This window comes from Suncus etruscus, chromosome X (assembly GCF_024139225.1).
Source record: "Suncus etruscus isolate mSunEtr1 chromosome X, mSunEtr1.pri.cur, whole genome shotgun sequence".
In the NCBI taxonomy this organism is placed as follows: domain Eukaryota; kingdom Metazoa; phylum Chordata; class Mammalia; order Eulipotyphla; family Soricidae; genus Suncus; species Suncus etruscus.
This window is the reverse complement of record NC_064868.1, coordinates 6859357-6886563: the sequence shown is the minus strand read 5'-3', so window position 1 is coordinate 6886563 and position 27207 is coordinate 6859357. Positions and strand designations below refer to the sequence as shown.

Below are 27207 nucleotides of genomic sequence, written 5' to 3'. Positions count from 1 at the left end.
TAAACTCTCATGTGAGGTTGAAGGACAATACATAGACGTCTATATTGTAAAAAGATCAAGTTTCAGGTTAGAGTGGTAGCACAGCAGATAAGGCACTTGCCTTTCATGTGGCTGACCTGAGTTTCATCACTGGCATCATTATGGTCTCCTGAACCTTCCAGGAGTGATGCCTGAGTGCAGAACCAGAAGAATGTTCTGAACACTTCTGGATGAAATCAAATCTTTCATTTCCCCCAAAAGATAACTTTTCTACCTCCCATTGACTGGTAGTGACACAAGTAAGAGCCACTGACATTGGCTGAGAGCCAATTTAAATATGGATGAGAGTGCCCGGTCACCACTCTAGATTTTCAAGAGGCTGGATGATAGTGTAGTGGGTAGGGCACTTGCTGTGCAAGTGGCAGACCTGAGTTCGACCCCCAAACACCCATATGGAGTACACAGAAAGAGGAGTAACCTCTGAATACTGTTGGATAGGATTCCAAAGACCAAAAAAATAATTCAAACATCTAGTTAACATGTACAGCTGACACCTACTAGCTTATGAGTAGAAATAAAAACCAAGTTTTCTCAAAGGTCATACAGCAAAAAGGGTGTTTGTCTTGCACAGAGATAACCTAGGTTAAATTCCTAGTAGCCCATATGGCCCCCTGATCCCCATCAAGAATGATCCCTAACTGCAGAGGCAGAAGGAAATCCTGAACATTGCCAAGTGTGCCCCACCCCCCAACACAACAAAAAACTGAGTTTTCTCTCTCCCAAAAGTGACGTTCTTACAGTCATGGATGTATAACTTGAATGATTAAGTACTCAAGTTCAAAACTGGCACACCTGGCCCCTCAACTGCCATTGTAGAGCCCCCTTAGCTCTCAAGGAATGCTATGTATGAACTGTGGCACATCACAGGACCTTAGTATCGAACCACCTTGTATGGCTGGCTGAATATCACCAGGGATATCAGCCATAAGAAATGCTTGAGAGTCCCCTCAAAGAAAGAAAAAGTAAGTCTTTCCACAAGCCACCTATATCTAAGTGAAGATGTTCTGTTTGCTCAGTATATTTCTAATTTCCAGAGGACAAAACCAATTATCCTCAGTACCAGAGAAGCTTTGGATCACAGAACACATTCACATTTAATGCTCCCCGTACTGTCAATAGTAGGTACAGATTTGGGGTGTAGGTTACTGAAGCCTCTAGGAGGAGTGTCCCACTTGCCTGGTATGTACTTCTGAAACTTCTTTGATAGCAATTTTCACTTGCTTGTTCAGATCCATTCCAGTATATACAATCCCATAAGTTCCTTTCCCCAGAATAATTCGGTGGCCTTGGGCATCAAGTTCATATGCATACTAGAGAAAGAAGAGTGACATTCAAAAAGCACACAACTTTCTGTAAGAAGTTCCTAAGTTTCCCCCAAATTGCCCAAACAGCAAAAAAATAGTCAAAAAAAGTCAGAAACATAGTTTAAGGACCAGGTAGATCATGATATTTAGTCTATGTCATTATATGAAATAATGACAGCAGGTTATCAGAAAATGAAGTTTTATTATCACATTGATGGAAAAATTGATTCCCAGTTGAGGCCACTGTCTTGTGGAATGCACATTTTGGGGGTTGCCTGTCTTTCTTGGGGTGCTCTGATGATCTCCCATAACTTGAAGATGTGCACATGAAGTTCAAAGGGCATATCTTGGTAGTATTTGTGTACCCTGAGATGTAAGGGTGTCCTGTCCAAGAGTTGGGGTCCTGTCTTGAATCCCAGGCTGTGCCAGAAACACTGGCCACCTTTGACCCTGAACTAGAATTGGGTTGGGAAATGAATGAAATAAGACATATCACGGTTGAATAGAAGAGGTATTTTGGGTCTGGATTTACAAGTTCAATGTTATTTCACTAACTGGAAAATAAATTCTTGTTGAAATTAGAATAAAATTGGTCTCAAGGTATTGTTTTCCTTAAAGCTTCACCTTCCTGATGGCAATGTTATGTGAGGACCATTATTTAGAATAACAAATATGTATAACATTTTATTATTTATAATAAATATGAATAAACATTTATAATTATTATAATAAATAACTACTTTATTTATTCACCTTCCCTTACCCTTGTTATTTTCTCTTTTTTTTTTTTTTTTTGGTTTTTGGGCCACATCCGGTGTTGCTCAGGGGTTACTCCTGGCTATCTGCTCAGAAATAGCTCCTGGCAGGCACTGGGGACCCTATGGGACACCGGGATTCGAACCAACCACCTTTGGTCCTGGATCGGTTGCTTGCAAGGCAAACGCCGCTGTGCTATCTCTCCGGGCCCAACCTTGTTATTTTCTATAATATCAGGGCAAAAATACTGGAAGAAGGGTCCACACACTTTGTTGCCTTCCTTGCTAGTAATCATATACTTTGGCAACAAGGATTCCAAATAGCAAAGTCACTTCGAGATCATTGGACATGTGAAGAAGTGCCAGTGTTCAAGCTAGTGGCCTCAAGCTTTTAAGATATAAAAGGCTATTGATATCACAATTTTCTCTGCTTTGATATTTCTTAGCTCTAAAAAGTACCCCAGTTCCTTTCCACAGCAAACTTTAGTTTCAAGCTAAGTATTTGAATAACCATCTCCATGAATCAAATGAACCCCTTTGCCATTTTCTGGAAGAAACCAAAAGCAACTGATTTCAGTCTAACTTGAAATAGTCAAATCTCAATTAACTGTCATTTGGGGGGAGTCAACCTGAAGATCTGTGCAAAATTTTAAACAAATGTGCTGTATGTTCCTATTTGAGCATATGTTGTTACTGTGTAATGTGAGTACTCTCATAATGAGCTTATGATGGAGGTTGGGGTATGTGGATCAGTGGTAGGGCACATATCTGCATAAAGGAAATCCTGAACTCAATCCCCAGAAGCATGAGAAGAAAAAAGTCTGTTTCCAATTGTTTTTTTTCTTAGTTTCACAACTATTAACTTAGGAAAAAACCCTTCTCATATGTTACACAGAAAAGGAAATTTAGCATAATCTGTGCCATCTTTTGCTTAGACATTCTGACTGTAAGTATTCCAAAGCAATGCACTTTTTCTGCAGAAATTCATTAAGCTTGAATTCTGAAAATCATGAATTATAATGCTAGATTGCTCATAAATGAGTTGAAAAATGTCTATAAGGAATTGTTACAAAAAGATAAAAAGATCTTTGGGGGGCATTTGGGTAGCACCTGGTGGTATTCAGCGTCTACACTCCTGGCTCTGTGCTTAGGGGGTCAATCCTGGCAGTGCTTGGAGCACCATATGCAATCCCAGGGATTGAACCCTGGTCAGCTACACTATCCCTCCAGCCCCAGAACTATCTTCTTAAAGCATCACCAACACATTATATATAACTTTCTCCATCCATGTTTCAAGTTTTCTGTGACTTACCTCTATGATGTCCCCATCAGTGTCTTCCTCTGACCCTACTACATTACCTGATGGTGTCGTATTTCTGACCAAAGTGAAAAACCTAGAACAGCAAATATAAATATTCTAAGTACAGTCACCTTCTTTCCTTACTTGAATGCATCAGACTGTGATGAACTATAACGCAAGTTTTTACAAGTTCATGGAAATTCATTCCATGACTTGACCTGGTACTCTAAAGCAGTGTTCTCCAACCACCAGCCCACAGACTGGTGGTGCTGATCTGCGGTACAGAAAGGGTATTAACCACTGGTCTAACAGATGAGTTATAATTGCCAGTCTGTGGAATGGTATACACGACAAGTGTCCAATCCAGAGGCATTAAAAGGTTGAAGAACACTGATCTAAAAGTTACTAAGTTAGTCTAAATGACAATGTGAATCCCATTATATATAGTATTCTCACCAACTGATTAACCAATTGATGCTTGGAACATTTCCAGTGTCAGATAAATCACAAAGTACCAGTATACACTCTTTGGAGAACTCTGGGAAATGGTTCACTGATAATCAGAACTAAATCGTTATTTTATGTGGGTTACATCCATATGCTGTTTAGAATTAATCATTCTTGTATGTAACATCCTATTAGAAATGTACATATATTTATTATGTCCTCATGAGACTCTTGTTCCCTCAGAAACTATTTGTGACTCATTTCACCAACAGGAAATCCTTCACATGTGTCCCTTTGTTACAATTCAAGTCTGGTCCTGAAACTCAGCATCCGTAGGGTAATCATTTTGGTGCTCAGAATTGTGGGGCCATCCACTCTCAAGCGGTACAAATTCTAGTTATTAGTGAGAAATAGGTCTTGTATGTGGGGAGGGATGAAGAGATGAGCATGAGGTATTTGGACTACTTTTGACCCCTTAAGGTGGCCACATAATTCCGCTGATACAGTTAAACTTAATATTAACTAGTCCTCAGAAATCTAGAACTGTACATCACATCAAATGCAAAAAGGAACTCCAAACAGATTATTTTGTGGTGATTTACCAAAATAAAGCCAATCAGATTGGCTCCTTTGACCTCCGTACCACAGGATCGGCCACAAAGAAAGAGATAGACAGAGGTTGCATCTAGCCTAGACTTCCTTAAATAAGGGAGAAGTCAATGTCTGCTTCACCATTCTGGTTCCCTGGCTCCAGATCCCTCAAGGCAGGAGCGATTTCTGAGCACAGAGCCAGGAGTAACCCAAAAACCGGGTGTGGCTCAAAAACCAAAAAAAAAAAAAAAATGAAACAAAAATATTCTGTATTCTAAATGATGCAAAGAGAAACATCATCTATGTGGCATTCTTACTTAAAAGGCTTAACATTCCTATAAACGTGATGAAACATTGAACAAATCATATGAAAAGACTACACGAAATAAACTCTACATTTTGGAAGAACCAAGTTAAGAAAGATAAGAAATGATAATAAAAATGGTTCCAGATAAAAGAATAGATATGCCAACAAAATGCATTGAATTTGATTGTGAACATTAGGGAAAAAAATCTTAGTGGATTTTTTTTCTCTTTTCTTTTTTGGCTATAAAGGACACTACTACTACTACTACTGAGATAATAATAATTCGAATAAGATTTATCAATTATAGCATATATAATTATATATTATAGCATCAAATTTTTGATGAGATAACTTCTGTTGAGTTTAGGAAATATACATTGAAGAATTGAGAGGTAATGGAGCACTATGTCTATACTTAGTCTTAAACATTTCAGGAAAAATAACCATGTGCATAATGAGAGAATGCTAAACAAATGTGATACGTGGTTAACACTGGGGAAATATAATTGAAATTCTGGAAAACATGTGGAATTCTTTGGGCCATTTTCAAAGCTTTAGAAGAAACAAATATGGAAATATTTGCCCTCTTCTCTGAAATGTTTGTATAGGTCTAAATTATCTCTCCCTCACCAAAAAACTTAAATTAGAAAAACATTTGTTTAGTCACCATGAAATTACAGTTATTCATTATCATATTTCAGGTACACAATATTTCAATACCGATTCCCTCATCAGTATCTACTTCCCTCACCAACCATCCTCCATCCTCACTGGCTTCCATTTATCATTCTGCTTCTATGAGAGGCACCTTTTAATTCGAATTTTTGCACATATTGTGGTTTACATTACTATTGCTATAAGGTTTCATACATGGCAATTTACCACCTTTTAGCACCACCTCCTCCTCCCTGTTGAACACTTTCCTTCATCAACTATAGATGTTGGCCCCTCTGTTCTATCTCCCTGCCCCAGCAAGTGATATGTTTTCCACTGAATATCCATTCTCATGTTCTTTGTTTCTATTGTATTTGGGAATTCGTTGTTCCATCAAGAGAAAGATTATTCTGTGTTGGTCTCTTTCCCTCTGACTAATTTCATTCAGCATGGTATTCTTCAGGTCCCTCAATGTAGTAGCAAGTTCCATAACTATGGAACTTACGGCCGAGTAATATTCCATTGTGTATATATAAAATTGTCTCTTTTTAAAAATAAAATTTTAATTGAATCACCATGAAATGTACAATTACAAAGGTGTTCATGATTTATTTTCAGTCATTGAATATCCCTTCACCAATGCACCTTTCCCAACACCAATATCCCTGATTTCCCTCCCACCCTCCCCAGCCTGCCTCTATGGCAGACATTTTTATTCTCTTTCTCTCTCTCCATTTTTTTCTTTTAGACACTGTGGTTTTAAATATAATTAATAAAGGCAAACCATACATATCACTTTCCTTCCTCTCAACACCCAGTTTCTTGTCCAGAGTGATCATTTCAATTATCAGTGTCAATTATCAATGGCCCTTTCTTTGCACTCTCCTGCTATTTGTGGCAATGTTCTTATCATGGGCCATTGTTCTTGTTCCTCATCTCTATTGTCTTTGGGTATCACTATTATATTATCTTTTATTTGAGGAGGTCACATCCAGTGGCACTTGGGTTATTCCCAACTCTGAACTCAGAAATCATTCCTGGCAGGTTCAAGGGACCAAATGGGATGCCAGAGATTGAAACCATGTTGGCTGTATGCAAGGGAACCTGCTGTGCTACCACGCCAGCCCATATTATTCTTTTTTAATATCCCACAAATGAATTTGATGATTCTTTGTCTATCCCTCTCCTTATTACAATTGCTTCTTTATCCAGTCATCTATTCTTGGACATTTGGATTGTTTCTAGATTTTGGCTATTGTGGAATGTGCTGCTATCTTAATTTTTAACGAGGCAAAGGATATGTGTAACTATTCTTTTAGCACACATATAAAAACCAAAAATGTGTATATAAATGGTCAATAATCTCACAAAGTGTCACCATTAGACTTTAGAGAAATTAAAATCAAAACCACTCACTAAATTCCATTTTTCACTTACTAGGATCTATACAGCTAAAGGACAACCAATGAATAACAAGTATTTTTTGTTTGTTTGCTTGTTTTTTTTTTTGGTTTTTGTTTTTGGGTCACACCTGGCAGCACTCTGTGGTTATTCCTGGCTCTATGCTCAGAAATCAGCCCCAGCAGGCTCAGGGGACCATATGGGATGCTGGGATTTGAACCACCGTCCTTTCGCATGCAAGGCAAATGCCTTACCTCCATGCTATCTCTCCGGCCCAAATAACAAGTATTTTGGAAGTGTGAGGCCTCATTCATTTCTAATGAGAATGTAAAATAGGAAAATATTCTGGTAGTTCCTCAAAAGGTTAAATAGAGTTACCTTAATACTCAATAATTAGGCCTTTATAGAAACAAAAATATTTCTTTACTAAAAGATTACATGCGAATTTTCATAGCATCATTATTCAAAATAGCCAAAACTTGGAAACAACCAAATAAAGCTCTCTAATTTATGAGCAGATAAATCAATACAGTCATAAAATGGAATATGTCAGCTACACAAAGAAACTAATAATAACACTGATTAACTTGAAACATTATATTTAATGGAAGAAACCATTAAAACATCATAGAACCTCAATTAATAAAAACAGAAAACACCACATATGGTATTATTATATTTATATGAAGTACCAAAGCAAGCAAACCTATTGAGAAAGGAAATATATTAATGGCTAAATGAGGTCAGGTTTGGGGGATTTAAATTGAGAACAAAAGGAAAGTAACTGTTAGTGGATACTGGATTTCTTTGGATTTGGGTGATGAAAATGTTCTAAAATTAGACTTATGTGATAGTTATAAATTGTAAATATAATAAAATATTAGCATTACTTTAAATGTACAAAGTGAATTGTATATGAATTTTATTTCAAAGGTATAAAATAATTTTATCAGTTAAATTTTCAGCAAAGACAGAACAGCAAATAAATACTTTCACAAGAAAAGGCTTTTAAATATGCTTCACTATAGTTAGATTTTAAAACTCAAATTAGCTGTAACTCACCTACTACAATGGTCTTTGGTGGAAAAGTAGATTTGGAAGTCATCATCATTATCATAGACGTAAAGAAAACAGCACCTTTCATCTAACCTGGATATGCTATAACATTTAAAAACATAAAATGTTAGGGGGTAAAAGAAGAAAAAAACCCCATAAAATGTTTATGTCTTATTATCAATTTTAAACTTTTGAGAAAAATATTCTATCTCATTTTACAAATGTAAAATATTGATGTTATTACCAATGTTACCTCTGTTTTTCCTAAGAAACTTAAATAGGGGCCAGAATGGTAGCACCACGGTAGGGCATTTTGCCTTGCACATGGCTGACCCAGGATGGACGCCTGTTTGATTCCCTGCATCCCATATGGTCCCCCAAGCAAGGAGAGATTTCTGAGGGCAGAGCCAGGAGTAACTCCTGAGCACTGCTGGGTATGATCCCCCCACACTCACACACGAGAAAGAAACTTAAATAGTAGGAGCATGGACCTGACTTAGGTGTAGATTTGTTCTCATCAACAGACTGTGGTCAAGAATTTATATTCAGTGCTCAGTGATCAACATGGGAATGAAAGAAGTGTGATCACTGGTCCGAGAGGTAAGAATTTAACAAAAAATACGAGAAAGTTAATTGTGAAATAATATCTTATGGTATCCAAGAAGTCTCAAGATTTGAAAAATATGGAAATCGAAAAGGCAGTCCAGCTCCATTGCCCTATCCATGACCACCAGCTATGCAAGTGAGCACAGCCCAACCAGGAAGGGACACCATCGGAAGAGTGTGGCCACTAGCTCCACAGCCACACATTTCTTATAGTCAGTGAACTTAATACAACATATAAAAAACACCTTAATGCAAAGGCCACAATGGGGAAACTTTGAAGAGCCCCCCCACATGTTTAGAGAATTAAGATGGTAGCTCTGAAGAACCAAAAAGTACTTTAGAGAGGAAATGTGGAGAATGTTCAAAGAATTCAAAGAAACAATGGAACATACCAAACAAAGCACAAATAAGACTCAAGAAAATATTAAAGTAAAAATGAACAAAGTTCAAACAGCAATAACAGATTGATAAATTTGGTAGGTGAAAGGAAAAGCTCACTGGAAGGCCTCATCAGCAGAGTAACAGCTGCTGAAGACATAATCAGTGAGTTAGGAAGATGAGTTGCATAACAACTCTACAAACAGAAGAGGTTGGAAAAGGGTTTTAAAACAAGACTCTAACAGAATATAGGGAAAAATCCTCAAAACAGGCAAACAGACAATAAAAGAACTCTGGGATAAATTCATTAGAAACAACATAAGAATTATCAGGGTCCCAGTTACCTAGGAAGAAATACTTCATGAATCAAAATCATCAGCTGAGAAGTTCCCAGAATTTGCATGCATGTAGTTGCATGCAATTACATCCTGGATGCCCAAAGAGTACCAGCTAAAAGTGACCCAAATAAAAGCACCCCAAGATACATCCTAATCACAATGATGAATGCCACAGATAGGGATAGATTACTAAAAGCAGCAAGATCAAAAAGGGAAATCATATACAAAGAAGCACCCTTGAGATTTATAGCAGATTTATCACAAGAAATCCTTCAAGCCTGAAGACAGTAGTGGGATATAGTGAAAAATGCAATGAAATATATGCTTTACCAAGAATACTTCATCCAGTCAGACTTACATTCAGGTTTAAAGGAAGGATACACATCTTCATGGATAAATATCTTAGAAACTTCACAAACTCAAAACCAACACTTAAAGACTTTAAGACAAGGTAGACCCAACAAACACACCAAACTCCTACAAAAATATTACACTTAATCCCATGACAATTGTCTCTCTCAATGTCAATGGCCTAAATGAATCAGTTAAGAGAAATAATGGGAAGATGTATCAGAAAATTAAACCCAACAGTTTGCTGCCTGCAAACTGTTAACATAGTTAATTGCAAACATAGTTAAATAGTCAGAGCAAACAGACTCAAAGTCAAAGATTAGAGGACAATCATTCAAGCAAACAACCCCCTTAAGAAGGCTGAGGTGACTATACTAATAACAGATGATACAGAGGTTAGGCCTAAAAAGGTTTTAAGAGAAAGATATGAGCATTTCTAATAATCAAGGAATGCACACGCCAGAGATAAATTACACTCCTTAACATATATGCACCTTATGAAGGGACAGCAAAAATAGCTGATAAACTCAAAGAAAGTCATCAATATCAATACAATAATAGTGGAAACCTCAACACTACCCTGTCCTCTCTTGTTAAGTCAACCAGACTAAAATTTAACAAGGATAAATGGAGATTATTATGCTGAGTGAAATGCATCAGAGGAAGAGGTATATACATAGAACAATCTCACTCATTTGTGAGCTATAAGAAAAATAAAAGGCAATAGTGATAATATTAAAAACAATAATGATGAGGGACAGGAAGACCAGTCCATGGTAGGAAACTTGCAACAAAGAGTGATAAGTGAAGTTAGAATAGAAAAAGGTCCACTATAACAATGACAGTTGAAACTTATCACTCTGGACAAGAACTGGTTGCTGAAAAGGGATACAGTGACATGCATGGTATCCTCTAATAGTGCAAACCACAGTGTCAAAAATGAACGAGAGAACCAGAAAGACAGAGAGAAGCAAAATGCTTGCCCCAGAGTCAGGTTGGGGTGGCACATGGGAAGGGAGGTATATATTCTACGGCTTAAACTCAAGTAGGAGCAATTTTATAACAATGGTGCTTAAATAAAAATTTATTTAAAATACGATTTAAAAAAAAAACCAGGACACAGCATTCATGTTCATATAAAGGAATTAAAACTGAATGTGGACTTTAAATTTATATCTATATCAATAGATACCCATGATCTGGATATGAATCTACTGCTCTTCTCAAACAAGAAATATTATTTCAGCATGGACATAAACAGTGACAGCAAAAACCTCACCATACTCTATCTGCTGCCACTGATTCTCATTTTTCTAGATGGCACTGTGAAAAGGTGAGATAGAATCGTTCTTATCATTACCTCTGTAAACAAATGAGGCCACTCCATTTTGCCCTTTTAATAAAAATTATATCTTCCTGGGAGCCACATCTTCTTTGACCAGTATTCATTATGTTAGGTGTTACACGAGAAACGCAGATTTGAAACAGTAATAGTACAGGGTGATTCCAAAAGAGGACCAACTAGGACCTACTCAGGATGTTTTGGAAACTTATCTGTAAAGAAACGATCACAAGTTCGCTGGACAGCAATGGGAATGCTCAACCTGTGCCTTTATGTTAGTGAGCCTACGGCCTGAATCCTTGTACATTCATGTAATTGGGTGAAATGTCATAATACACAAGAACCAGGCCACTGGAGAAATAAACCTGTTTCCGTACTAAAAGCTTATATGCAATTTTTCATAGCAGCACTATTCATAATGGACAATAGTAGAAGCAAATAAAAGTCTTTCGAATTATGAGCAGGGTTCAGTATCTCGTACTGCATGGTTTTGCAAGAACCATCTCGTATTACCCTAGTGGTCCCCAACACTACAGGGGAGGCCAAGAAAACCCCAAAACCAATAGCAATAATAAAAACTAAATAGACTTAAAATGAGAAAAAGTAAGAAGAAACACTAAAAGGAATAAAACTATCACTTGCATTAAAACAGCAATGGCATTTTCTGTTATGGTCTTACCTTATTGCTTTAACAGAAGATGACGTGAAATTCCATTCATAAATTTCTTTCTGCGGGTATTGAAAACAGAATTCAGTAGTCTAATTTTTCCCATGGCAGAAAATTTTTGCTTAATGTTATTGTCGATAATAACTGTAACTTTACTTTCAATATAGTGAAGTATTAAAAATTTATAGATTAAAATTAAAATAGCATAGTCAACACCAGAAACATTTTCCAAAGTATAATAACTTTTCTTTCTTTTCTTTTTTTTTTTTGGTTTTTGGGCCACACCTGGCAGTGCTCAGGGGTTACTCCTGGCTGTCTGCTCAGAAACAGCTCCTGGCAGGCACGGGGGACCATATGGGACACCAGAATTCAAACCAACCACCTTTGGTCCTGGATCGGCTGCTTGCATGGCAAACGCTGCTGTGCTATCTCTCCAGGCCCATAACTTTTCATTTGTATCAATCTAGTTTAGAGCAAATGATCTCAACTAAAAATAGAGTTAAATTTAAGATAAAAACAGGATGTGCCCACAATGTATCAATAGTTATATAGTGAGCTGCCTTTTCGTCTTCTATTAACTATTAGGAAAACTGTTGGAAATAGTCCACCTAAGCTGAGAGAGCTGTAAAAATGTGTGAAGCAAAAATGTGATCAGAGCTAATCAGTGTTCCTCATTTTATTTATTTTTCCACCTAGGCACAGAATTTGACCACATTTCCTAGGTCCTTCATAGTTATGAGAGTGGGATACACAGACTTTAAAAACATTATGATAGGATACTTAATGAGCTCAAAGAACATTGTGGTTCAAGTAAACACAAGGAAGTAGGAGAGTGGAATTGTGAAAATTTTAATCAGATGTCACAGAACTTATGATTATAGAAGGGGAAATAAAAAAAAAACTTAGAGGGCCAGAGTTATTGCACAGTGCGTAGGATATTTGCCTTGCATATGGCTGACCTGGGTTTGACCCTGGCATTCCAGCATCCCATATGGTCCCTGGAGCCTTCCAGGAGTGATTTCTGAACACAGAGTCAGGAGTATCCCTGAGCACTACCAGATGTGGCCCAAAACAAAACAACCTCCCAAAAAAGGAAAAAAATGAAAAAAGAAAAAAAAAAACTGTGATGTGTGTATGTGTATACACATTGCAATACTGCCTCAGTTATAAGAAAAATTTTATTATATCATTTTCTGCTATGTGGATGGAACTGAAAGGTATCATGCCTTGGTCATATCTTGGTCATAAGGATGTTAGATATAGAATATTTTTTCTATGTGGACTATAAAAATCACATGGAAATAATAACGATCAAGGGCAACAGATCTTGAGATCTGGTCTACAGACAGAGGAGGGGAAAGCAGAGTAGTGTAGGGTATGTTGTTGGAACATTGTATACATGAAACACTATAATTAACAGTACTATAAATCATGCTGCTTAAAATAAAAATATAGTATGTTAAAAATAAATTGAAAAGGTTAAAATGTAAAAAAAATCCATTAATCTTGGGCCTGGAAATGGGAACCATAGGTTTGGGGGATTTAAAGAAATATTCCTTAAAAAATAAACTGATATTAATTCATGTATTTACCTATCATGAATATGTACATATGCCATGGTATATAATCACATTTTCACATACATGTACATATCTATATACTTATGCACGTATTTCATATATATTCACATATAGAATATATAGATGCACACACAAAATGGAAAACATATTTCATCTCTTTTTTTTTCTTTTTTGATTTTTGGGTCATACCGGGTGACGCTCAGGGGTTACTCCTGGCTATGCGCTAAGAAATTGCTCCTGGCTTGGGGGACCATCTGGGATGCTGGGGGATCGAACCACGATCCGTCCTATGTTAGTGCATGCAAGGCAAAGGCCATACTGCTTGCACCACCACTTTGGTCCCCCTTTTTTTGTTTTTTATTTCGTTTCTTTCATATGTAATTATACAGACTTTCAGAAATTAGACAGGCATCTGTTATTTCAAATGTGTGGCTCTCCTATTTGAAAATTAAATAATTTATTAAATAACAGAATAACTAATAAAAGATATTTGTGATGTCCTTACACTTTCCTTGGGTAACATGCTCTTCAGAGTAATTATATTCTCAGCTCCACTGTTTATAGAGACATAAGAAGGCTGGTAGACATTGTTCTGTACTATCACCAGAACCTAGAAGAAAAATTTTCTATAATACACTGGAAGACAGCACATGCAGTATCTGTCTCAGAAAGGAAGTGAGAAGTTATATAGTCCACAACTGCTTACATAACCCACTTACATAAACCACTCTGTGCAACACTACTATCAGATCCATCAATGAAGTGAAGGAGGAAAGTTATCTGAATAAAATCTCTAAGAAAGGAATGCCTAAGGAGGTAGGTGACAGAGAGGGGGGTGTTACAGTTTATGAGAGGAATGAGGAAGAGACCAGATAATCTGCAAGTTAGCAACATTTCTATTAAAATAAAATAATATTAATATTTTTATTTTTATATTATATTAATTATTATATAAATATTATAAATAATATAATAATAAATAAAGTGTTGTGACATTCTTTCAGTAATATTTCATTCTGTTAGTGGGAGAAAAAGAGAAAAGAAAAGACTGGTAGGAGGAGACAGAATGAAGTTACAAGTAAAATCAAGCACCATGTATAAACTGAAGCGACTTTCATTATTCTTTTGTAACTTTTTGGAGGTTTGAAATATTTCATTATTAAAAGATTTTAAAACTTGCTACCCTGAAACAAGATTATGATTATAAAACTTTTAAACTCAATCTTACATTATTTAATTAAATTGCTGATCTCTACCAAAAATGTTCACAAAATTTCATGGCATAAATATGAAATACAATTATCTAAAGTTCAGCTTCTAAGATTCTTGGCTATCTTTGAACATCTTAAAAGATAGTTGTAAAATTGAAACAAAACTTCACTGAAAAGCTAAACACATCTTGCTTTTCAATAAAGTTTCAAAAATCAATTAGTGTTACTAGAAGTAAATCAAAACTCAACAGGAAATAGCTTGGAATTTCAAATTTCACTAGCACCACTGTATTGTCTGTAAGCACAATTTCTCCACACTTGCTACTATCAACATTTGGTTCTGGACAATTCTGTTTGGGTACTTTTGTCTGGTACACAGTGGGAGGTTTGGAGGCATCTTGGGCCTATACCCCACTAACAACAGTAGCAACACCTCCACAGCAATACTAAAATGTCTCCAGACAATAAGAAATGTCTTCTGTGATGGGAACTATTTTTATTATTATTATTTGGGGGGATTGGGTCACACCCAGTGGCGCTCAGTGGTTACTCCTGGCTCTGTGCTGGTTCAGAAATCGCTCCTCGCAGGCATGGGGACCATATAGGATGCCTGGATTTGAACCACCGTCAAATGCCCTACTGCTGTGCTATCCCTCTGGCCCTGGGAACTATTTTTTTTATGAGAAAATTCTTAACTTTTAGTAGGGAACTGATCTATCTCTAGTTAATTCTATACAGAGATAATGGATAACTAACATTGACTTTAAGATTTTCTTCATTTAGAGTACTCGATTTTTTGATAGTTTAAACATCTAATTCTCTTTTCATATTAAAGAAATGGGTCGAATATATCTTACCGGAAATCTGGTCCCACAAGGAAATCTATTTGGTGCTTCAAAAAGGATATCCAACCAGAAATCAAGCTGTTCTTGCTTGGGTAAATATTCATTAGTAGTTTTGATACACTCATAAATTAATATAAAGTTATGAAATAATGATCTCAGGTACCTGGAAAAAATAACACACACCAATAAATTAGATGTTCAAAGAAACAAAATTCCATCTGCTCCTTCTCAAACGTAAGTTTTCCCAAAGCTTTATATTCAAATTGTGAATATATGTTCTTTTTTCAGCGCCAAAATCATCCTTAGCATCATTATCATCTGTCAATAAAATTTTTTGAATCATAATTGCCAGATAGTGGTGAGTAAATCTCTGGTAGTGAAAAAAGATGCTTCAGCTGAAAACATCGAAGTATTGTCTTAACCAGGATAAAGAATGAAATTAATGTGGATGGATAAATAAGCCACATACCGTCTTGGTTGACTTGGGTATTACATGGTAAAGGATTAACTCAGTGGCCTGTGTTGTCCAAGCTGCCCATGTCAAAGAAAGGTCTGTCCTTGACTGGCTTCTGGAAAAATCCTAAAAATGCCCTGGACTCCAAAGCTTCATGAATTCCTTTGTAAGAAATACTTTGTGCAAGTGGTCACACATTGTTGCTGGGCGAATTAAGTACTGTCAATATGAGAACATTGGAAGAGGGCAAGAGGAGTCTTGATTCTGACTTTTCCTGGACTTCACTCTATGAACCTTTTGCCATTTTTGAGTTTAATATTTGATTTTATAGTACTAAACCTTAACAGTGAATTATTAGATGCCCTCTAGCAAGTTATGGACCTAAAGGTGGTACTGGTTATACCAAGCCTATAAATTAGCCGAGGTGTGAATGCACCTGACCTTTCAGACCCTTCTCCATGGATTCAGCTCTGACCCAGAGGTAGCAATGCACACTAAAGTTGGGACTAAGCAGATAGCATCCACTTAGAAGGTTGAAGAATCAGTATGGTTTTGTTCTATCCACCTCAGAAAACCTTCAGAGGTTGGTTTGGGTACACAATTAAGGACTTAAAGCTGGAAAGAAATAGGATCAAGATAGATATGACAAAAGAGTATTTTTACTCTTGGACTTCAACTAGTCCTCTGAACCAGAAGGGGAAACAGGATTGTTAAAAGTAAAAAAAAAATTGAGGGGGAGGAATTACACCCAAATATTCTCTGGGATAACTCCTGTTTATATGCTCAGAGATTGCATCTAGCCATACTCAGGGAATCACATGTGATGTTGTGGATCGAATCCAGGTTGGCTACATGCAAGGCAAGCACCTTGTACACTATATTATCTCTCTAGCTCCAAAAGTTAAAAATTTGAATTACATAAATGATCCAAATATAGAAATTTATTTAAACTACCAAAAATAAAGATAAGGAAAAAGTTATATTGAAGCTTCTTACAAGGATTCATGTCTGAGATAATTACTGTCAACATCTTTCAGAAAATACATCATTATTTGTCCATTACACAATTATTGAGATTATAGCTATCACTAAGATAAGCACAAGTATAATAAAGCTTATCTTTTTTGCAGGAAAGTCAAATTTTATCCTAACCTTCCAAGGCCTTTGTTTGAGTCATATAATAAATTTATTTTGAATTTAAATGAAGTCAATAGAAAATATCCATGATCAAAGTGTGGTCCTCAGACAGGAACATAATATTCTCACGTATAAATTTCTTAGGTCCCATCTGGTTCAGGGTTTCTTAATCACAAATCCTGAGGTAGGCCTGGAAGTAATCTGTGCTTAATTGATTGATACAGGCTAAATTTTCACAATCACAGCTACAGAAAACTATATATGTTATAACAGGCTTTTCATATTTATGATAAAACCAGTCACATATTTCCATGTTTCCAAGCATTTTCTCACACATACTCAGTGGATGTCTAATGGACAACTTTATGGTCATTTCTGTGTTACCATTTTTTTTTTGGTTTTTGGGCCACACCCGGCGGTGCTCAGGGGTTACTCCTGGCTATCTGCTCAGAAATAGCTCCTGGCAGGCACAGAGGACCATATGGGATGCCGGGATTTGAACCAATGACCTTCTGCATGAAAGGCAAACGCCTTACCTCCATGCTATCTCTCTGACCCCAGCCATTTTTTTTGTTTGTTTTTTTGGGCCATAGCCGGTGAGGCTCAGGGGTTACTCCTGGCTATGCGCTAAGAAATTGCCCCTGGCTTGGGGGACCTTATGGGACTCCAGGGGGTCGAACCGTGGTCTGGCCTAGGTTAGTGCGTGAAAGGCAAACCTCTTGCACCATTGCTCTGGCCCATGTGTTACCAATTTTGTACCACATCTATGATTGATCTTTTAGTCCTAGTTGTTTCAGCATTCGTTTGTTAAGATAACCATGTTCCAGGTGGGCTTTTAGCTTTACTACTGCTTTCTCACAATGTATAACACATACTAGTGCCAAAGAATGTTCTATTCTTGTGGACCTCACTGACTTTAGAAAAGAAGAGAAGTGAGAATTTAGCCCTGGGGAAACTGTATAGTGGGATAAATTTTCTGGGAGTGTGTGTCTGTCTTTCCCTGCTTTTGCATAAAACCAAAAGAGCCTGAGTAAATCAAGAGAAACACAACAGTTGTTACAGTTAAATGCATTCACATCTTCTCTCCTTAGGGACAACATTGTGGAATAATAGTAGATATGAGATGGGTGCTGATAATGCATAGATGACTTACCACTCTGGAGCATTCAGTGTAAACAGCCTTTCTGCTGCCTGGACGGCCTTTCCAAAATCATTGTTCAACATGGTGACTTTGAAGAAGTAACCTACATCCCAGTAATTGTTCATCTTATCCAACTTTCCTTTTGTTCCCAATAAATTGTTCAGGAAGACACCTTAAGACATGAATTTTAGTTATGAAAAATCTTTTCCATTGGATATTGTCTCGGGCTTGATAATAGAAAAGAATTGATTCTTTGAAATGTCTGTCATTTTTTGTTTGCCTGTTTTTGGTTTGGGGGCCACATCCAGCAGCACTCAGGGGTTACTCCTGGCTCTGGACTCAGAAACCACTCATGGGACAATATAAGATGCCAGGGATCCAACCCAGGTCCGTCCCAGGTCAGCCGCATGAAAAGCAAACACCCTACCGCTATGCTCTCTGGCTCCTGAAGATAATTTTTCAATTTTATTTTGGGTGCTACAGATGCAATAAAGGAAAACACACATGTGAAATATGCACTTATAACCTACCCACAGGAATATTTCTTTTTCTTTTCTGGATATTACCCAGTATTGCTTGGGGGTTGCTTCCGTGATGCTTGGAGAACCATACGGCAGTGGGGACTGCACCAAAGACTACTGCATGCAAAGTACACACTTCATCCTACATCCTAGTCCTTATAGTTTTTAGTATTATACATTTTTAAAAACAACTAAAATATCAACATTGGCAATAAAAATTAGCTTTACCTATTTTCTTTAGTTCTGAAGAAGTTTCAAATTTCTGTCCAGAAGTTAGCAGTAAAACAACAAGGTTAATTCCAGAACTAAGATCAGGTTCAAGATTAAATCCTTGACGATACCTATAATTATAGAAGAGAAAAATGACTTCAGCCTTTAGTATGCTAGCTCATAAACAGCAAATACTATCTTTTATTAAAATAGGTAGGCAAACAGGAGGCAATGTGAGGCCACATTTTGATAGGAGGATGGCCAATCTCTAAACGTGACAAGATGTAGGAGTGATTGGGTCACTAGTATGTGTACAAAAAGGCATAAGACAGAATCTCCAACACATACAGAATGAAAAAAAAAGCTTGAGCAGAATAAAATGACAGTAGATAAGTCAGGAGTTTTGTTGACAGAAATGGATGAGGGCTGTTAGTTCTACCATAAAACCATATACAATTTTTTCTCACTTTTTAAGAATCACTATCCTCTTGTTCAGGATAAAGTCAGCTCATTACTGATTATGATCTCGCAAGAGTCCCCTACTTCTGCCTTTTTCATTGCTAGTTTATTGCTCACCAATTTCTGCCACCCCATTCTGCATGTACTTATATCATTTCCCAACCCACTGATTGGTCTCTGTCTCCCTATCCTTGAATCTGGGCTGGCCATGGGATTTTGTTTAATATCATGGGACACAACTGACTTTAGGAGAGTTCCTAAATCACAGAGACTTTCTAGTTCCTACCTTCATTCTCTTGCCCATTCAGTAGGAATGTTGGTCTGTTACATGGCAGAGAATGGAGGAAGGTGACCACACGCAGCCAGGACTCATTGCCAAATGTCTGTGTGAGGCATATGGGGCCCTCGAATCCCATAAACCTTCAAATTTCTTCAACTTTAGGAATGAGTGCAGTGTAGTAGGGATGGAATTAGCTGGCCAACGCACAAAATAATGAGAAATGGCCATTATTTTAAAGCCACTGTATTATAGAGGCATTTGTTCCGCAGCAAATACAAAATAGTAAGTGTACTCCTTAAAATCTATGTAATATATAACTGCTTCTGGACTCAACACAACATCATATCATACTATTCTTCCTGGCTCAGGCCTCACCATCCTTTAACATTCCTGTAGTGCTTCTCTTCTTCTGAAGGCCTTGGGCCTTGCTGTCCCCTTCTACAATACTCCCAGAGTTATCTGCAAGTTGTTTCTTTGCTTCCTTCACATCTTTGTGTTCAGTGACTCCTTTATACAGAACCGAACAATCCTTCTAATCCCTACTTCTGATCTGCTCTGACCAAACTCCTCCCCCCATAAGCTGATAGCATATACATTTTACTTTACCTAATTTCCACTCCAAAACAATCTAAAAGAGGCTGATGGATTCACATGTGCTATGTCTTTATTCCTACTGTCTAGAGAAACTTTTGCCTCAGTATATACTTAATAAGTATTTGTTAACAAACGAACAGCTCATTGAGAAAATAATGTCTCAATGTGGATAAAAGGAAGATTCCAGGTTTGGTAAAGAGTCCTCTAAATGGGTGGATTGTGAGAAGAGACATCATTTCTAAGGATTCCATCTTCAAAAAAGGAATCTGAAAACTGACAAATGACATTTATGACATTTTTTCACTGCTGGCAATGGAAAGATACAAATGAGGGCAAACACTTAAGACCCGAGCCTCTAATTCTGTCTTCGCAAAGATATACTGCTAATGACAAAGGCTGAGGAATTACGATTTAATAGCGTTGTCTCGACTGCTACGATCTGTATACTTTGATTCAAAGAACAGGTCTCTGTAGATCCTTCCACATAGGCACAACATGTCTGAGGAAGAATATTCACTGTTCTCCAGAATCTTGAGCATGACTCTCAGAGCTCTTATATTGTCACCTTTATACTTTCTCCTGAAATAGAGACTTGTGTTACTAGATCAGAAATGTTGAAATCAAAACATAAGAGTATAAACGTATTCATTTTGTGAAACTGTGGCTTGATTGCTTTTATTTTATTCTTTTTAGTTTTGGAGTCACACCCAGCTATGTTTAAGGATCAACCCTGAAAGTACTCACAGAAACATATGTGGTGCCAGAGAACAAAAACAATAACAACAACAATAACAACAACAACAAAACAAGATCAGGTATGTGCATGGCCTTAAACTCTGCATTCTCTATGGACCTGAAATATAAGTCCTTCGTAGAACCATTATTCAAAAATAAATACTACTTGTCAAAATGTCAAAACTACTGTCCCAAAGATAAGGATATGGTCCAATTCTCAGAGAAAAATTAAGGCAACTGGTGTTTTAGTATCAAAAAGAATGGCTTTTGATGGACTAGGGGTGTAGCTCAGCAATATAGCTCTGTGCATGTGTAGGCCCTGGGTTCTATCCCCAGCACTACAAAACATAGGTATGCACTATGAAAATATCTTTAGTATCCAGCTACTGGCCAATACTTCCATTATAAATGGAAAAGCATTGATTGTCTTATGGTCTAACAATTTAAGACAAAGCTTTGCATGGGGCCAGATATATAGTACAGTGGGCAGGGAGCTTGTCTTGCATGTGGTTGACTCAGGTTCAATCCCTGGCACCCCATATGCTCCTCTGAGCTCCACTGTGAGTGCAGAGCCAGGAGTAAACCTTGATTACTACCAGGTGTGCTCAAGTCACTCATATAAAATGGTGAAGCATTTTCAAATAATCTATGCACATCCACCTGTAAATAATCTTCTAGAGTTCTTGTACCACAACACTGTAAATGTTACAGAAATAATTTTATGCTATATTTTTATAGAATAATGACAAATATGTCTGCACATGTTAAGTACTAACACAACTATGACAGGCCTAACTCCATGATTGGTTGAATCCAAGGATTTGAAACTCCTGGATTGTTCCACAGTAAATAAATCAGGGTCAATTGTATGTACCTAATGTTTACACACGCCACTATTTATACATTTTACTTCAATATTAAGATGAAATAGATAATTATTTCATATGCCCAAGACTCCTGGAACCACGGGCTATTTTGCAGCTGTCCTATAGATGTAGTCAGTGACCAGCTCAGCCCTAATGTAGATGCTGAAAAAAAATCTTGAGAAACTAGATCTATAGGTCCACTAATTTAGATGATCTACAACCCTCAATGTATTCATTCTTTGAGAATATACTAGCTAAGGAAGGTTGGTGATGGGGTACCTACCAGAACTCTTTAGCTCTCAGGGCAGGTTTGAAAACTTTTCAATTTTTTAGTTTAACTCTATAAGATTACTTCTGGGCTCTGAAAGAGGACAGGGCCAGCAGCCAGTGTACCTAGCTATGGTCCTTAACATTTTCTCCCAATGCTACTCTTCACAATATCTTATCAGTGAGGGAAGAGATATTCTAGAACTAAGTAATTTAGGAGTTTGGGATTTTTTGAGGTTGACTGTATCAAATTCATCATACTTACCCTCCAAATTTGGATGGGAACTTGGTCATCCAGATAGAGTGTATATTTCCAAATTCCATTAGAGGTAGATGAGGCTCATGTGACTAAGCTCTCGCCAAAATAATGTGCGAGTGTAAGTGGCATGTGCAAATTGTACTTGCTTTAAAGAAAACTGCTTGTCTAGAGCTCTTTTACTCTTATTCGTAGGCTGAAACTCAAGAGTATGGTGATCTAGCTTCATCTATGAAGCCAGAAAAACACTGAAAAAGCTAGAAAATGACCAAAAATTAGGCTCTTCAACAACTAGATTTATGCTACAAATTTGGTCCAATCACCTCTAGACTGTTAAATTAAAAAGTTTGGGCCGGGCGGTGGCGCTAAAGGTAAGGTGCGCCTGCCTTGCTTGCGCTTGCCTTGGACGGACCGCGGTTCGATCCCCCGGTGTCCCATATGGTCCCCCAAGCCAGGAGTAACCCCTGAGCGTTACCGGGTGTGGCCCAAAAACCAAAAAAAAAAAAAAAAGTTCAAGCTAGTATTTAATTATTGGAGCTCTGATGTTATCACATTTAAATTAGTGCCCTTCTTCTATGCATATACAACTTTGGTGGCTCATGGTTTTCAAGAAGAAATTTCTGTCTGATGCTAATCTGGCCTAGTCACCTGAATGCTAAAGTTAAGGAATACATATACATGGATATACATGGAATCTATCATGCTGAGTGAAATAAGTCAGAGGGAGAGAGAGACGCAGAATAGTCTCACTCATCTATGGGTTCTAAGAAAAATAAAAGTCATTTTTGCAACCATCCTCAGAGACAAGGAGAGGAGAGCTGGAACTTCCAGCTCACTTCATGAAGCTCACCACAAAGAGTGGTGAGTGCAGTTAGAAAACTACCAGAACCATGCAAATGAATGAGGGAACTGGAAAGTCTGTCTAGAGTACAGGCGGGGGTGGGATGGGGAGGAGGGAGATTTGGGACATTGGAGATGGGAATGTTGCATTGGTGAAGGGGGGGTGCTCTTTACATGACTGAAACCTAATCACAATCATATTTTTAATCAAGATGTTTAAATAAAGATATTTTTAAAAAGTTAAGGAATACAGAACCTTCTTTCCCCATCATATGATAATATTGCTGTTTAAAAGAGACTCTCAAGCAGTCTAAAAAGATGTTCAAAGTTTATGCATCTAGTCAAAGTCCTTTAAATACAAGGCCCTGTTTTATACACTTAGCCTTGGTGCATATTAGGTCTCATTCCAATTGCACTAGAATACTCTTCAATGCATGTTGTATAGGAAGATACTATAGAGTTTTCACCATGGCCATCTCACACTCTCTTTTCCATGAAATAATTATTCTGTAAAATCAAGCCCTAATGACCTCAGAAAAATATATTTTTATTTATTTATTTTTGCCACATCAGGTGATACATGGGGGTCATTCATTCCTGGCTCTACACTCAGGAAATACTCCTGATAGGGCTTGAGGGATGCCAGTGCTTGAACCCAGGTTAACTATGTACAAGACAAGTGCCCTACCTGTAGTACTATTGTTCTAGCTCCAGAAAGTCATCTTTAACACCCAACCAGAATAACTTCGGCTATCCTCCTTTTGCAGCTTGTACAAATTTTCATTATGATACATAATTTATCACTGTGACCTACTGGAATTTACTTATATGTCTTACTTCATAGAAAAAATCTACTTCCAAAATCTTTTTTTTTTTTTTTGGTTTTTGGGCCACACCCGGCGGTGCTCAGGGGTGACTCCTGGCTGTCTGCTCAGAAATAGCTCCTGGCAGGCATGGGGGACCATATGGGACACCGAGATTCGAACCAACCACCTTTGGTCCTGGATAGGCTGCTTGCAAGGCAAACGCTGCTGTGCTCTCTCCGGGCCCTACTTCCAAAATCTTTAAAGACCAAGATGCTGCCTTACCCATTTCCATAATCTTGGAAATGAGACAGGATAGGGCTCATACTCAGCAAGGAGTGAACAAAAGAACGGAGCAGAATTGAACAAACAGCATGTTGCAAAGTCCTCTTGATATATCATTCTTAGCTATTTAGCATACAGTCTTACCTATTCAGTGCAAATGCATAGAGGATTCCAATAGAATTCCGGTCATTCGAACACACAGGACTCCTCGCCAGGCTTTCTACCAGCTTTATCATGGAATCGTAGTCCTGTTGGGCAATAAGTACAGGGTGAGAGAGGGAACAGCTTTCTCCTCACATCTCAAAGAGCAATTTTCCTGAACATTTACAAAAGCAAGCCAGCTTTGGCATTAAAATAAAAATATTTTCCTATAGTCAACCTCTGTCAAATTACTTAGGGACCTCAATAGAACAGAAATAAGATTAAAAATAAGACAATGGCTGGAGCAATAATACAGTGGGTAGGGGATTTTATTTGGACATGGCCAAAGTATCCCATAAGGTCCCCCAAGCACACCCATGAGCGAAGAGCCAGGAGTAACCCTTTCTTTGGTTTTTTAAAACCAAAGGAAAAAGAAGATATGTGAGACTTAAAAAAAAAAAAGAATTCCTACATCAGAATCTGCACAAAAAAATCAAGAACAGGAGGTTAAATGCAAAGATAACACAAGAAAGCTATAGCTTTAAAGGAACTGGTAATAAACAGACAAAATCTTACAGCTCCTTCTCACATCTGTCTTTAATTTGAAAGAAATTGTCAAATGTATCTGAAACAGGGCCTCCCAAACATGGTACTGGTTTGTTCCTTTGTCCTGGGAGCTATCCTCTGCATTGTGGTGTTTTGAGCAACATTCCCAGCTTCTACCCATAGATGCCAGTAGCGCTTCTCTCCCTTTCTCAGAACTGTGACAACCAGACATTGTCACACTTCCCCTGGTTAAAAGCTAATACATTACAATACATAGTTAGCCTCATAAACTCTGCTGCAATGTTTATAGAGCTCCAGTGAGCAGTGTCATCTGTTTCCCTATCTGCCAGCCCCAGACTTACCGTATTTTCCAGCATATAAGACGACCGGACATATAAGACGACCCCCTAATTTTACAGTTAAAACATAGGTTTAGTCCTATATTCGCTGTATAAGACAGAACGTTCCTGTGCTGCAATGATATGTACCACAGTGAGTCAATCACAATAAGCAAATGTTCAAAGGTTCTACTGTCATAGACTTCCTCTCTGACTCTGGCCAATTTGAGCAGGCTTTTGACAGTGTAGATTCGGGTCCAGAACATTGTATAATTTGCATGCATAAAAAGCTTGCTTGGATTGGCTGAGTTAGAGAGGCGGTCTGAGCAGTCTTGCTGCAGTGATTGGTGCAGGATCGAGTTGGAAAATTCGGTTCATGGCAATATCCAGACGATTTTAGTTTAGTGGCATATCGAAACGGTTTTGGGGATATACTCGGTGTATAAGATGACCCCCGATTTTCGGTTGACCTTTTTTGTTTCAAAAGTCATCTTATACACCGGAAAATACAGTATTGGCCAGCATGCTGCTTGCAAGTTAAGACAGGACTTCCCGGGCCTGGAGAGATAGCACAGCGGCGTTTGCCTTGCAAGCAGCCTATCCAGGACCAAAGGTGGTTGGTTCGAATCCCAGTGTCCCATATGGTCCTCCGTGCTTGCCAGGAGCTATTTCTGAGCAGACAGCCAGGAGTAACCCCTGAGCACCGCCGGGTGTGACCCAAAAACCAAAAAAAAAAAAAGACAGGACTTCCCACCAAAACCCAAAACTGCTTTTGCGGTTCTGCACCTTGAAGCTGCTGCCCAAGAAAAAGTTGTGCATTTCCAGAAGTTTTATTAATAAGCCTGAGAGTCCCCTTTTAAAAGGTTACAAAAAGAAGTACATGTAAGTAAGAACAAAAGGGGGCAGTGGCTTAAGAGGAAGACTTCACAAAAAAAGCCCTTCTCCAATTTTTTATTCCACAGGGCAGGAATGAATCATGATGATACATATGTTAGTAGATTAAACAGACACTTCTGGTTAGCACTGTGGGCTTACTCTTGGCTCGGGGATCACTCCTGGCAGGTTTTGAGACCATATGGGGTTCTAGGAATTGAACCCAGGTCAGCCATGTAAAAGACAAGAGACCTACTCAGTATTCTATCGTTTTGGCCCCCACCACTGAACTATTTTTGAAAATGTTCTAACTTCCTCCTGTTTGGAGGATGTAAATTTCTTGCCAAATTCTGCAAAAGTAAGAATAAGCTTACTTACTAATTAATTCAGTGGCATTTAAATTGCCATAATTTATTGAATGATTGATTTTCTTCAGAATTCCACACCCGACTAGTCCTGTATAAAGAATTCCCCAGGAGCCTCTGGTACTTTAGATTAAACACCAGCATTCTCTGAGTCCTGGATGTGCCTCTACTCCTCCATCTCCCAATCACTCAGATGTGGTAGGAGAACAAAGAAGGAAGTGACAGAGGGATAAAGTTTGTGCTAAGAGAAGTAAGTAGCACAGCAAATGAGTCAAATATACATGATAGAGGGCTGGAGTGGTGTCGCAAGTGGTAGAGCATCTGCCTTGCACGCGCTAACCTAGGACGGACCACGATTTGATCCCCCGGCATTCCATATAGTCCTCCAAGCCAGGAGCAATTTCTGAGCACAAAGCCAGGAGTAACCCCTGAGCATCACAGAGTGTGGCCCCCAAACCAATATATATATGTATATATATCATATATATCATATATCATATATATGATAGAGCTGGCTGTCTCAGCTGAATTCACCACATGCTATGTAACCTTGAAAAGGTTGCTTATTCTCTCTGTAAAATAGGAATGATCAGAATATATAAAATACATGCATAGGGGCCAGAGAGAGAGCATGGAGGTAGGGTGTTTGCCTTGCATGCAGAAGGGTGATGGTTCAAATCCTGGCATTCCATATGGTCTCCCGAGCCTGCCAGGAGCGATTTCTGAGTGTAGAGCCAGAAGTAATCCCTGAGCACTTCCGGGTGTGAACCAAAAAACAAAACCAAACCAAAACAAAACAAAACAAAATACATGCTTATAGAGAAGATGAAAGAATTGGATTTGAAAAGAGCTTGAAAAAAAAAAATGCCTCGTATGAAGGGAATAGAAATTGTTCCAATCTGAGTTTTCTTCATTGCATAATAC

At 37.9% G+C, this 27207-nt stretch overlaps 1 protein-coding gene across 1 annotated transcript in view; it reads right to left on the bottom strand.

Moving 5' to 3' along the window:
• Positions 1 to 27207, bottom strand: part of MAP3K15 (mitogen-activated protein kinase kinase kinase 15) — a 69059-nt gene that overhangs the window by 24866 nt on the left and 16986 nt on the right. The window contains exons 6-15 of the mRNA XM_049767448.1: positions 24165 to 24268; positions 20377 to 20547; positions 18654 to 18766; positions 17917 to 18076; positions 15185 to 15335; positions 13622 to 13726; positions 11549 to 11598; positions 7861 to 7956; positions 3411 to 3492; positions 1212 to 1349 (exon numbers count right to left, since the gene is read on the bottom strand). Of these exons, the coding sequence (XP_049623405.1) occupies positions 1212 to 1349; positions 3411 to 3492; positions 7861 to 7956; positions 11549 to 11598; positions 13622 to 13726; positions 15185 to 15335; positions 17917 to 18076; positions 18654 to 18766; positions 20377 to 20547; positions 24165 to 24268 (1170 nt within the window). The remainder of the gene's footprint in view (positions 1 to 1211; positions 1350 to 3410; positions 3493 to 7860; positions 7957 to 11548; positions 11599 to 13621; positions 13727 to 15184; positions 15336 to 17916; positions 18077 to 18653; positions 18767 to 20376; positions 20548 to 24164; positions 24269 to 27207) is intronic.